Consider the following 13,323-nt stretch of genomic DNA (forward strand, 5'->3'; position numbering starts at 1 on the left):
AATCAGCCATTGAAATCATTGTAGGAAATATAATAATAAGACCACTCAAGTATGTATCGGAAAGCTCGCGTCAATAAGGCCACACACTTTTGTTCAACAGGATGTGATATCTACAATTTTTTTTTTTATTTCTCACACACTCTTTATTAATATATATCTTTTGATATTTTTGAATTCATTTGATTCGATGACCTGAAATTAAAAAAATATGTGAGAAGTAAAAAAGAGTGTGGATAGCACACCCATGTTCAAGGAGAGAGGACTATGATGGCGGCCAATTCGTTCTATGGAAGGTTCTCACATTCATGAGAGTCATGAATGAGATATGATAAACACAGTTATTTTAGTCTCTCACATATCTTGTTTTATCATGTCACTTGTTTTCGTTTGGTTAATTCAATTTGAAGATGTGTCAAAAGCTAAAGAGTGTAAAAATCACATCTCGTCATGAATATGATATAAAAATAAAAATCAAACTAAAATACCTGGAAGTCAATATCTTTTTATTTAAGGATGGAAGATTAGATTCCATTAACTTCTTTGATAGTGGGTGAATGATCTTAACATTTTAAAATGGTATTTAAACAGTTCAAGTCCAGATAATTATCCAATCTTTAGGAGTGATTTCAAAATGGTCTTAACATTTTAAAACATTTCAAATAGCTACCTAACGTTTTGAAAATTGGACATTTGTTAGGTTCATTAATGTTAAGTGATGAAGTGGACAATTATTAAAGCGGGTTTACTCTCAAGTCGTCTATGGAACTTTGAATTTCCAAATCAACGCCATTTAGCTAAGCAAATTTTATAACTTAAATTTGTTGAAAACAATCGGTTTGGAAAATTAGAGCTTCGAGACAATAATTAATAAAGACCAACTTTAGCATTTGTCAACTACATCATTTAATGATAGAAAAGTCATCATTTAATGTTGATAAAATCATCACTCAACGCAGGACGTCAAGTCACAAGGACGGGCTTGGATCGTAGAGAAGAGAGACCAAAAAGTAAACAACACAACGCAAAGGTGCACGTTGAATGCAGCTTAAATATCTTTAGAATCAGTGAAGAGGGTTTTCAGAGTTTAAATAAAACAATTACTGGGATCCAAGAAAAAGAAAACACAGATGAAATGTCATGGCGGTGGCAAGGTTACTCAGCCAGTCATTAGATTAGATTAACATACAACAAGAATTTTGCGCCGAAAGAGAGAAGTACGAAAAAGAAAAAAGAACAAAAATGTCAAGTTCGACAATGGAACAAAGAAGGAAGGATCGGGTCGGGTTGGGTCGGGTCGACTGTCTCGATTTTTTTTCTCAATTTGGAACGGAGGGGAAGGCGGCAATGCGAGCAACATCTCCAAGCATCAGAATCTGAAGTCAGGCTCCACCGGCATTGCCCAAGAAAACTTCGCGAGGAGGGACTTGTTGAAGATCTGTATCATTGGGAAAATGTCAAGTCAAAATGTCTTATCAAAATGTAAAGTAATCTATTCATCGGCTGAATTACTGTGGATAATAACATTCGTTTCAAGAACAAACTCACGAGAAGACCTTACCTTCTCGATTGGAACTTCATGCCGCTTGCACCAAGCAACGGTGATCCTGGGGTCAAGATAGTTGATTTTCGACGTTCCCAAGGCCACTGTTTTCAGATCCTCTTTAGTTCTCATATCCAGTTCCATTTTTTCAATCTTTGCATTTGTTTGAGCTATCTTCCTCTCCAACCTGTGTCAATTCATAAATTACTACGAAGGGCAATATCCGGAGATGATGGAAACTTGGTCCAAATAAGCAAACAAGTAAACTTACGCTTCCGGGGTCAAATTTTTCTTTTGCTTTCCATCAGCATCTTTCAGTGGGGGCTTTCCTTTTTTGGCCCTGTCCAAATCTATTTTCAGATCTTTCAGGATGCCCTACAACCAGAAAAGAGAATTAGTTCCACGGCAAGGAATAGACATGTATTTCAAGACCATCAGTCTACAAACCCACTCAGACAAAAGAGGTTTCTGGTCTCAACTTCTCCTCTCATACTTTTTAGCAACGTGATAGAGAAAGGGTGGTTGGTCTAACACTAACTCCCAGATCATTAACCAAGACTTTTTCCCAAGGCGCAAGTTACACCATCACCTTACTTTTTACTTTCACTTTACAAATGCCGCCATCTAACATTTCAGTTAAGTTCCAGATAAGGTCATTACCTGAAGGTCATCAATCTTTTCTGTTAACTTGGACATTTGTGCACTGTGAGTCTTTGAGACAGTCCGCTGATGATTACAAATGATGGCAACCTGCAATGAAATGCCAAATATTGTAGATGCCACTGAGTCAAAGGGAACAGTACTATTAACTCGGTACAAATTCTCAAAGGATTAACTGCTACACCTCTTTGTTTGCATGCTGATAAACAACGAGTTTCTCTGAAAGATCCCCGTCTTTGGTTTTCTTGTTCAACTGCCATCCGGCAAAGGAAAGGAAAAATACAAAGAATCATTGTCAGGAAACTGAAAAAGGGAGAGGGGCGGGATAACAAGAAAAAGGAACCGCACAAGAATAACTTAACCAGAAATTGGTAGAAGTCAAAAGCAAAGAAATTCCTTAATATCCCTGTTAATGCTGTATAACATACAAATGAGGTCCACAATCTAAGTAACTAGGATTCAGGATACGACGAAGAAGGTGCCTCATCTTGACGGTACTGAATATTTCACAATAACAGTGTCATCAGATATATAAATGATTTTCAGCCAACAAATCATCACAATACCCCCTTTACTCTTTATATGCCTTGTGGAATCATGTAAAACTATTTTTTTTTTTAGTGACGCTTTAAAAAAGTCAAATCAAACTCCCAAAATGCTTATGCAATGAAATAAGTTTAGGAAGGTTCCCTCAGCTTTTACCAAAACACAATTTGCATACCGCACCCAATTCATGAAATTTTGTATATCACTCTGTTTCAATAATGCATGCATGTAGATCAACTTTTATTTGCTTTGACAACAAACAGAAGTGAATTTTCTAAAATTTCCCCAAACCATATGCCATCAAGTATAATATCATCTCTGCATTACAGGTTGTATATGTAAGAACAGTAATTTTTCTAATCTGCACGAAATCTCAGATGATTAGGATTTTCTCGCATCCTGAGGTGAGAGACTCAGAATTTTCTTCTGAATCACAAAAAGCTTAATTTTCATATTATAGAGGATTTAAAATAAATAAGAGAAATACAAGGTTCAAAGACGTTGAAGGCAAGCATCAACTTACTATGTCATCCAAAGTGATAGATGCATTGTAGGTACGGAACACTTTTGCTGTAAGGCCATCCATCACATTCTTTAGATGAGCATTCAATCTACTGGTATCCAACATGTCAAAGAGATCGTGACTGCCACGTTTCCCTGAAGCAAATCAAAAAAGAAAGTTGAGCGCATTGACGGACTTCAAACAGCAAAAAAAAAAAAAAAAAAAAAAAAACAAAAAAGAAAACGCAATAACAAAATCAGAAAGCCACCTACTCACCAGACTGGAACTGTATAATTGCCTTGTAAACAGGAATCTCAACTTCAACAGTATTTTCATATCTGATTGAGTCTTTACCAAGGAAGTTAAACTGAAATTATAAAAAAAGATTGACCGGTTATTTACTAGTGGTAAACACACTGAAAACTACCATAAAATGATTTTAAATTTCTAAATAAGCATTGCCATTACCTCCAACGAGTTAGGGGGAATTGCTTTTACATTCTCTACTTTTAAAGTGCAGCAACCAACAGTATCGGCTTCATCATCATCCTGTAGGAGAACGACCATTAAAATTCAAGCATACAAAAATTCTGTCCACTTTTTTGTGGACAAATGGTTTGAAACTATGATTCTCATGCTTGCTCTAACTAAAGAGATCCTATTACTGTACATATCACTCTGTTAATACCGAAATGTAAATGTCCATGCCCTCGCTAATGTTTGCTCACTTGTCCGTGTAAACAACCTTGTTCAGTAAAAACAGCATAACAAAGTAAGGCCAAAAGCCTCTCTATGTACAGCTGAAGTAAGTTCACACACTATACCTTCTCATTACCCGCCCTGAGAGCAAGTTTATCAATGAGATATGTAGCAACAGCTATCTGCCGCTTAGTTACATCTTTACTAGTAAAATCCTTGGTGTATGAAGCCCTGATTTTTCCTATATGGTCCTGCACTCAAAATTAGCAAGGGTTCGTCAATTCGATGACAAGCATTTACTCTGTTATCCAAAAATAAAGTAAACTACTAAAAGCTCATGGGCATATCTCCATCTAAGCACCTTCAATCTCCGTGCTTTTTCGTATTTCTGCATGTCACTTAAACCCTTCAAGTTACTACTAGGTGCCAGAAACACGTATTTGAATTCCCTTTGATTAATTGGATCGTTCCAGAAAGCTAACCATGTGACTGTATTGTCATGCCTTACTTCTTTCCAGCTGTAACACGTGTTAATTTAAATAAAAATTGGTTAATGGAAAGCACCCAAAAAAATTATAGTTAGAAAACATCATCCTTTTGAACATCTGAAATTGGAGATCATGAAGGACAAACCTTTCACCAGGGATGGGACACTCTGGAATTGGGGCATTCTTTCCTATATTAATTGTAACATCACTTGGACGAATCCGTCTTTTCAGCTTTCCCGACTGATACCACACACAGCAAGCATTAACAGCAACATATGCAAAGAAATTTCAAAAATCAGTGTAAACAATTGAACAGATAGTCACCACATATCAAACTATCTTGTCGTGGACAACTCTGAAATACGTATCACAAAGAAAATAATATCAAACCTTTGGATGCTCTCCACGACCTCGGAATAACCCAGGTGGTTCAACTCTGAAGTTTCCAACCTGTATTAATATTGCAACCCCATGAATCACTCAGGTGAACATTTTGGGTAATGATAAAAGGCAAAGAACAGAGATATGCTACTCTCTTCTAATTACAATGACACATAATATCTACCATGTTCACAACCACCAGAGGGGTACCATATATTTTGTAGCTATAATACAGATGGTTTAACCAGATTGAAACCTAGGTTACAGGGGAAAAACAAGCAATGCTAGAGATAACCTTTTCTTGGTTACCATCAACGCGAGCCCACATATATTTCTCCTCTTGTTTTAGTTTCTCCTCCTTCAAGGCCTTCTTCTCCTGCATCAACAGAAATACCTTAACAAGTTTGAAAAAGGAGGCATAGGGAAAATCTTCTGCAGAGCACATAACATAAGATGACCTATGAATTTTTACTTAAATATACGAACCATTGGCATTATATATGAAGCTGTGGACGACAATAGATGTACAATATAAAGGATGGTCAAGTGATACTTAAAGAATCTTTCATATGGAAACTACTGAGTATCAGGAAAGGAAAGCACTGGTAATTCTCATTATCTCATCCTGACTTATCATAATATTGTGGCTCTTTATGACAACAGACTTTAAGCCCATCGCAAACATGCTTGGAAAAGAAGCAATTGAACAAAAACTGTCAATCCTAACTTGTGAATTGTGATATAGATTATCATATCATCTATCAATAAACTTGTAACTAGTTAATTTACATGGGGTTGAAAATCCCTACTGCTACTTAAAAATTCCTTGATGGCATCTTTATTAAGGAAGCTTTCAGGAAGCGGCTGGGAGTTTTAACTCCATGGCATGCCTTGTCTCGTCCTCATCTACAAGTCCTAATATGCCAGAACTATATTGTTAATTAAAACAAAAACCGAGCGCTGAATACAGCTGTGAAGTCTGTCAAAACAACTTACCCTCAGCTCCACATTGTTGCTTATTACAAAAACTAGCTCCAACAGGTTGAAAAATAAATCCAACAGTAAAACCAATAAAAGAATACAAAATAATGTTTTGGTTTGTAATAAACTCAAAAGGTTAACTTTATGTAATTAAACTATAGAGTCACCAACTTACTTCTGTACTCATTTGTTTCTTCTTTTCCTTTTCATTCTGATACCAGTCATATATTGGGGTAAAATCACAAGCATCCAATTTCTGAATTACATGGTTCTTCCCAAGCAACTTATGCCAATCAGCCCAGAAATTTTTTCTGAATGTTTCTTTCTGCACATAATCTGTATCTTTCATGACTGCATACATTGTTGCAACCTGCACTTATAAACTTCTAAGTGTAAGTATGGTCACTTACAAAAACTATGGGGAAAGTAATCTAAATTAAAAAGAACACTTAATTCATTAAGATAGTGGAATATTCGAAGCAGAAATATAGATCAGTGAGAGAGAGACCTCCTCTTGTTCAGGAGTCAAGGTGACTGGCTTCCCATTATAAAGCATCTTTACCCCATGAGGCTTGTATGGAGGTGGGAAAATGACACCATTGTGTTCTAAAGTTGTCCATTTTGTCTGCCCATCATTAGAGCTCGGTGGCTTTGTGGTAGATTTAGAATACTTTGAAAATTTTGATGCTTTTTGGCTCTTCTTGATCGTTTTCTTGATTGAGGATGAACCAACTTTGGTTACGGTTTGCTTTGTCAGAGATGATTTACTATACGATGCAACTTTCTTACTCCTCTGAGAAATTGGAATGAAGTCATCATCATCATCTTCTTCCTTTGGTTCTTGTTTGGCCGATACTGGCTTATTCTTTACAGATGTAGAAGAATCTGAAACTTTTGGCCTTTTAGCTGATGAGTTCTCAGAAGAATTGGCCTTATCCAGAGGCCTCTTACTAGAGACCACAGATGGAGCTTTGCCTTTATCTATTGTGCTGGAACCATTCTTCTGAACTTTTGAAACAACGGGCTTCCTTTCTTTCGAATCATAAGGCTGACTGCCTGATGTTCCCACCTTGGACTTTGGTGCAATCCTTGATGATAAAGGTTTATCATCATCTGAATCTTCAGAAGGTTTCACTTTCCCCAGTCTGGCACCTATCGGTTTTTCATCTTCAGAATCACTATTTCCTGGAGCAGGATGCTCAATAGAATTAATTTCCTTCTTAATTGTAGTAGACTTATTCTGTTCTGATAACCGTTTAGAATGACCATCTAATGTAGTCGACGGTGGTGATTTGGGTACTGGTGATGCCCTAGATGAAGTTGAAGCTTTTGAATTTGATACTGGTGATGCCCCAGCAGATGAAGTTGAAGCTTTTGGGCTTGCTAGCGGAGATTTTACTGGTGGTGATTTGGTTGATGGAACCATCTTACCCTTTTGAACACTCGAGTTTAGACCATTTGATGAACGGTGTTCAGATACCTGCTTCCCTGGTTGTCCAACTTGCCTCTGAGCCGGTATTTTCTTTGCTTCGGCGTTTAATTGATTGGGTTTAGATTTTGTGCTGCACCGTTTGAAAACTAAAGGTTCATCATCCTCGTCTTCATATACATTCGGTTTAGTAGAAGTCTGAACAGCCATTATCCAACAATGTAATCTGTTGGCATGTAACTCACCTAAATTTGTGCAAAACATAACTTATCTTTCAAGATGGGTACAATACCCCAACAATTAAATCGAAACCCCAAATCTGAGGCTAAATCATTATCTACCGACAACGAAAGAAATATTCTCATTGTAATTATCAAATCCAATTATATGATGACACGAGAACATAAACTTGTAAAATTTGAGTCATGATGATATTTTCAGATTCTCTGCTACTTGAATTTGTTTCACTATTGATATTCCAGTTAAAACTTTAGCATTTAATCAATTACCCAGAAATTTAAAGTGATAAATACTACAAAATAAATGCAAAATACACAGCCAAGAAACTGAAAAAAACTTAGCTGACCTAATTCCTATAGTTCTAGGGCAGCCTAAACAATGAATAAAAGGGGGAAAAAACCCTAAAAAAAATTTATAACCTGCCAAGAAATGAATTAAGAAGTGAAGAAATATTGGAGGGAATCTAATAGAACAAACCCTAAATATACAATCACCATGATCGTACGAGCAATCAGAGAGGATATTCATATGCATATGATGACATGCAGAGAAATCAAACCCTAATGGGGCAAAAATCAATAGAAAGAGACTAAGGCGTACTTGTTCGTCAAAGATTAATTGGGTTTGCAGCTTCTGATCTCTTAATTGGGGCAAATTCGAAAGCTTAATTGAGCTGATTGGGGATTGATATGTGGGAAAAGATGGCCACCGCAGTCACCGTTTTGGGTGAGAGAGAGAGAGAGAGAGAGCTTCAGTTGGTGATGTCTGATTTCCGGAATGTAGGTGAAGGAAAATTGGTTTCGGCTTTGGGCCTCAGGGGGCAGGCTTTTACAGAGGTGTGGAAAAACTGATAATTGGAGAACTCGCTCAGATTTTTCTTCTTCTTTGGATTTTGGCACCTTGGTGCCACGTCGTCGTCGGGCTTTATCCACTCTCTAAAGTACGAAACGTAACATCGGAGGGCCTGTTTGGTTCGGATTAGGAGAAAATTTTTATTCTGACGGGAATATGAATGATATATCACGTATTTTTATATAAGCGATAAGAAATTGCATTTTTTAAGTTATTAATTTTTTAACACATATATTTTACTGTTGATATAGTGGCATGTAGTGCACCACTCCGTATTCCAATCACACTAAAAAATCATAATAATTAATAAATTATTATGTCGGACTTGACTAGCATCACGGATTAAATTGTATTTTTAATGTTGGACTCGACTAGTTTCAGGAATTAAGTTGGATTAGCTTAGATTAAACTAAAACAGACTAACTTAGTGAAACGTTTGGTGCAGTGTCGGATTAAAAAAACATAATAATTAATAAATTATAACATTATAATATTTTATTATGAATTCAACCTTTTTTATTTTTTTTTTCTTCTTAAAATTCTGAACACTCTTCTACCTTATTCTAGAGAGTACTTTCTTCCTCTTTGGTTCTATCGCCATTGTTTCCCTTCCTCCCATCTTTTTTCCTACAAAACGCTTCAAAGTTCAAATCCATTTTTCCTGCAAAACACTTCAAAACCATTTTTTTCTGCAAAATCGTCCCCAAAGTTACTATCTTCTCCCTCACCGTCTCTCCATCTCTTTTTGTCCCCAAATGTCATATCCCGGCCTAGGCCCCCACCACATCTCGGGTTCGACTCCACCATAGCACGATATTGTCCGCTTTGGGCCCCCTACCACACCCTCACGATTTTGTTTTTGGGAACTCACACGAAAACTTCCCAGTGGGTCACCCATCCTGGGATTGCTCTCGTCCGAACTAGCTTAACTTCGGAGTTCCGATGGAACCCGAAGTCAGTGAACTCCCAAAAGGCCTTGTGCTACGTAAAGATAGGAATATACATATAAGGCTTACAAGATCCACTCCCCTAGCGATGTGAGATGTTACAATCCGCCCCCTTTAGGGGCTCAATGTCCTCGTCGGCACACTTCCGACCAGTGATTGACTTTGATACCAAATTGGCACATTTCTCGATTTATGCGTGTCATCCTTGCGCAGGGGCCATGCTAATTTTCTCTGTATCGTTCCAATTTTACAGGGACATCCGATAAAATTGGAACGATACAGAGAAGATTAGCATGGCACCTGCGCAAGGATGACACACATAAATCGAGAAATGTGCCAATTGATCATTGTCGAACCTGGACAGCAGAACGACCTGAGAACCAGTTTCAACGTCGGGGGCCAGCGGGCTTTCGAGCTCGGCGTCCCCTTATCTTGGGCATACAAACGAACACCGGGGCGTATTGGGCCAAAAAAAATTGTAATGACCTGTCCCCAATTATTATGATTTTTATAATTTTTAAAAGTGAATTTATGAAAATGCCCTTCGAAACAAAGTGTTGACTTTTGTTGACTGTCTTGTCATGTCACGTAAGGTTCATTTTTCTTGGCGTATCATCGTAGTACTCGTCGCTACGAACGCGTAGGTGCAAACGGATTGTGATTTGGAGTTCTAACGAATGAGATATTAACGTTTAAAGTTGAGGGCAAAATTGTAAATTTATTTATTTCTAGAATGCTCCAGATTTTTGGAGCAAAATCTGGTGAACCCATGTGTGTGGCCCAGATTAAAAGAAAGAAAGATGGGCAGTGGTGATGAATTATAAATGAGAGAAATGAGGGAGATGTGAGACCAATCGGAAAAGGAGAAAGAACTGAGGTGGCCAATCAGGAAAGAAAGAAATGAGGGGAAAGGAGAGAGGTGAGTGGCACCCAACCCAGACCTTCATCCTCTTCACTTGTATACCCATGGATTTGACCGGCGGTGCCGCTAGGTTCGAAGCAATTTTCGGCGATTCTCACCCATTTTTTAGGTGATTTTCACCCATTCACCACCACCAAACCTTATCACCATATATCAACTTCTAATTCTAGCCAAAATTGACACGAAATGGTGGAAATTTCACGAAGAATACCCTGCGTGTGCCGGAGAAAACTTGCTCCAAATCCACCAATTCCGAAATATTTTCCTTTAATTGCCACCACCAATATACTTCCCTTGAGCCTAGAAACAATGCCCAATCATTGGTTGGAGCGTCGAAGTCAATTTAAGGGTGAATCAAGAGTCACCCTTTATAGGGTTTCCGACGGATCGAGGGGAAATTGAGGTGTTTCCCGGCCAAATTGGCCTTAGTCGCAGATATGAAAGTTGCTCTACTCATTGAGATCTTCATTCCTATAAAATTTGGTAATTTTTAGAAATAGTTGAATTTTCTAGCAAGTCGGGGCGGCCAACCGCCACCTATGGCGGCGCGTGGGCCGAGACGTCCCCAGACCTTCTGAGGTTAAATTTGAATACTCTGATTCCATTGGTGAAGTCCGATTCACAAATTTTTGTCATTTGAACGTAGTTCCATGAAAGTCCGCCGCTTGATTATTATAGCAATCGAAGATCCGACCGTTGGATCATCACCAAACTTTGATACGTTATAATACGTAATATTTGAGGATATTAGAAACTTATGGATCTTCCCAATTAGGACATGTAAGTTATATGTTCTATTGATACGAATTCTAAGACATGATTTAATAATTGTTCCAAGCGGCAATCGTTCGTGACGCCTTGATATTTGTGCTAGAAAGTTGTAGCACGGACTCCAGGTGAGTGAGCTTTTCGGTTTTCTATATATACGTATATATGTTTCCCATTTTTCCCAGAAATGGTTTTAAGTGGAATTTCGTTTAAAATGACATGACATGGTTGCTTTACATTTTAGCCTATGCATTAGTATAGCTTTGCATAATGTTGCATGATGATGCAGAGTCCAGGTAAGCTACATGTGAGTACATTATGATGTTAGTGGTTGTGATGTATATGGTTATGTCTGGATACATTTGGTACTCATTATCCTGCACCCATTGTTAGTGCTCCGCCCGAGGTCAGGGCCTAGCCTTCACGTAATCGTTCACCTTCCGCACCACACGCTCACCTTGGATCCAAGGCAGGTGCCAGCTTGTCGTATAGACCATATTAGGTGGTTCCAATTCGTAGGTGACTTACGATACTTCGCACAACCTTCACGTGAATCTTAGCACTTGAATGTATTTATTTACACCCAGCCTGTCGTACAAACCACATTAGGTGGTTCCTACTTGTGTGTAGGTTTAGAGCCGTACAGGTCACGTTAGGTGACTCTGGCTGACATATCATTTTACATTGATTTATTTCACCTGGCTTTACTTGACATGGCATATACTTGGTTTTCACTACTCTTGAGCATGATTTATATATACGTATGTATTATTATCTTTTGGGAAATTATACGGGTTTTACGGTGAGGGGTTATAATGTTTTCAAAAATCTTTTTATTAAAAACTTTATTTTCAGGCTCACTCACCCTTATTTTTGCGCCCCTCCATGTTTTAGCTGTTGGAAGTTCGCATCGACGAGGATTTGTGGCGAATCTCAGTATAGGTGGCTACCTCTAAGAGTATGATCCTTACCTACAATACTATACTTTACTTATGCTTTGATGGTGCGTGTAAAACGGTCTCGTTCCCGCTCGCAGTGTACTCTGGTCCTTAGGCACTTTTAGGGCTAAATTTATTCATATTGTTCACATTATTATACCTTATGGCTTCGTCACCTTCCATGTGTCGGCCAACAAAACTCAATTCGGAGTCCTAGTAGATATTCCGGGTTGGGGTGTGTCACCAAAGCTACTTTCTCCCTTTCTCTATCCATTTTTCTCCGAAATTTTATGGGAAAGAAAAATTGTCTGGGAATTTTCTGGGAAGTTTCGGGAATAAGGACGAATTTTCTATTGAGATTGTTATTGTTATTGTCTTGCTTTTTTTTTTTTTTTTTTCCAATTTTGGCAGCTAGTTTTTGAGATTTAGGTTGTGGGTGGGGTTGGGTTTTGGATCTGGGCATGGGTGGGCAAACAGAGTTGCCCAGAAACATGCTTGTAGACTTGCAATGTAAACATCGTACGCATTTTTGGAAATAGGACTAGCAATCCCATGGTTTTTTAGGGGATTCGCTAAGACTGGCTAATCCCATGGTTAGTCGAGGCGAGTGAATGTTAGTGCCATTAAAATAAATCCCAACAGGTAATGAACAGGGGACTGGACTAACTTTTAGTCTAATCTAGTCCGGTGAAGGTTAGCGAGGGCAAACAAACGCCCCATTATAATATAGGTGTAATTAAAGTTCATAGTGACCAGTCCATATTATACTATATATTTGACCCCAATCTCAATATTAATTTATTGGTTATTTTGTGAGATTTTGATATTTTGGATTATGTTTCCAATATAGGAGATTCGACTTCCTCTTTAGTAAAAAGTGATCAAACAGATGAATTTTGGAGTGATTCTAATTGGAGGATGTTTGTGAGCCTTTCAAGATGATTATGTCAAAGTTTCAGATTTTTCTACCACGCCGTTTGACCGTGGCTAAGAAAAGAAGGCCCAGCGTGCAACTTTCCCAGATTAATGTTTCTGGACGTTTTGGGTATTTTGGAGGTTAAGATGGTATATTTTGAGGAAAATTCCTTCTGAGGATTTGTTGGGGATGACTTAAGCTTTCAAAAGAGACCTTTCGAGACCAAATTGGAGTTGATTTGATCAGTTAAAAGTCTGATTTTCTATGCAGTCCGAATTTTAGTTCAAATAGGAAACCTTTTGTTCCTTAGTTATCTTATTCTATTATATTTCCTAGTTTTTAGAAAACCTTTTTTAGGTAGGATTTTATTTTGTAGTAGTATAAATAAGGCTTTTTAGCCATTAGGGGAACACACACACTATTTTGGAGAATTTCAGACTTTTTACCTACAAGGTGTTTTCTATCCATGTTCTTAATAATATTTTGTTTTATGGTTGTTCGTAACTAATTTTCG

General features: G+C 37.8%; 1 protein-coding gene, 1 non-coding gene and 1 pseudogene across 4 annotated transcripts; 1 reads left to right on the forward strand and 2 right to left on the reverse strand.

The window, feature by feature from the left end:
* Nucleotides 1-1,028: 1,028 nt before the first annotated feature.
* LOC103943584 (DNA topoisomerase 1 alpha) lies at nucleotides 1,029-8,339 on the reverse strand. Of its 3 annotated transcripts, none has more exons than XM_048571752.1 (16): nucleotides 8,067-8,339; nucleotides 6,306-7,452; nucleotides 5,973-6,167; nucleotides 5,112-5,192; nucleotides 4,826-4,885; nucleotides 4,581-4,675; nucleotides 4,309-4,465; nucleotides 4,073-4,198; nucleotides 3,717-3,797; nucleotides 3,525-3,615; nucleotides 3,270-3,403; nucleotides 2,385-2,453; nucleotides 2,201-2,290; nucleotides 1,812-1,915; nucleotides 1,559-1,727; nucleotides 1,029-1,435 (listed from the first exon to the last, which is right to left on the reverse strand). In XM_048571752.1, the coding sequence occupies exons 2-16, from the start codon at nucleotides 7,434-7,436 to the stop codon at nucleotides 1,367-1,369; spliced, it is 2,652 nt and encodes an 883-aa protein (XP_048427709.1). In that variant the 5' UTR covers nucleotides 7,437-7,452; nucleotides 8,067-8,339; the 3' UTR covers nucleotides 1,029-1,366. The 3 variants fall into 3 exon arrangements, with proteins under 3 accessions (XP_048427709.1, XP_009352169.2, XP_009352168.2); XM_009353894.3 differs by having other exon boundaries at nucleotides 6,306-7,359; nucleotides 8,067-8,338; XM_009353893.3 differs by having other exon boundaries at nucleotides 6,306-7,471; nucleotides 8,067-8,338.
* Nucleotides 8,340-9,432: 1,093 nt separating this feature from the next.
* Nucleotides 9,433-9,541, reverse strand: LOC125471702 (annotated as a pseudogene).
* LOC125471701 lies at nucleotides 9,504-9,611 on the forward strand. The gene has a single exon (XR_007253788.1). It is a non-coding gene; the product is annotated as a U6 spliceosomal RNA (small nuclear RNA).
* The last annotated feature ends 3,712 nt before the right edge of the window (nucleotides 9,612-13,323 follow it).

Source organism: the organism of the source record quoted next, unplaced genomic scaffold, assembly GCF_019419815.1.
Source record: "Pyrus x bretschneideri cultivar Hongxiangsu unplaced genomic scaffold, Pyrus_bretschneideri_v1 Contig6, whole genome shotgun sequence".
NCBI classification, from domain to species: Eukaryota; Viridiplantae; Streptophyta; class Magnoliopsida; order Rosales; family Rosaceae; genus Pyrus; species Pyrus x bretschneideri.

What these genes read in the sequence shown, in the direction of transcription:
- LOC103943584 (XM_048571752.1), bottom strand. Translation starts at nt 7,436, where the DNA reads ATGGCTGTTCAGACTTCTACTAAACCGAATGTATATGAAGACGAGGAT. An exon ending in TTGATGGTAACCAAGAAAAG is followed by an intron (nt 4,886 to 5,111) that starts GTTATCTCTAGC and finishes ATATTAATACAG; the next exon opens with GTTGGAAACTTCAGAGTTGA. An exon ending in TGTCCCATCCCTGGTGAAAG is followed by an intron (nt 4,466 to 4,580) that starts GTTTGTCCTTCA and finishes CACGTGTTACAG; the next exon opens with CTGGAAAGAAGTAAGGCATG.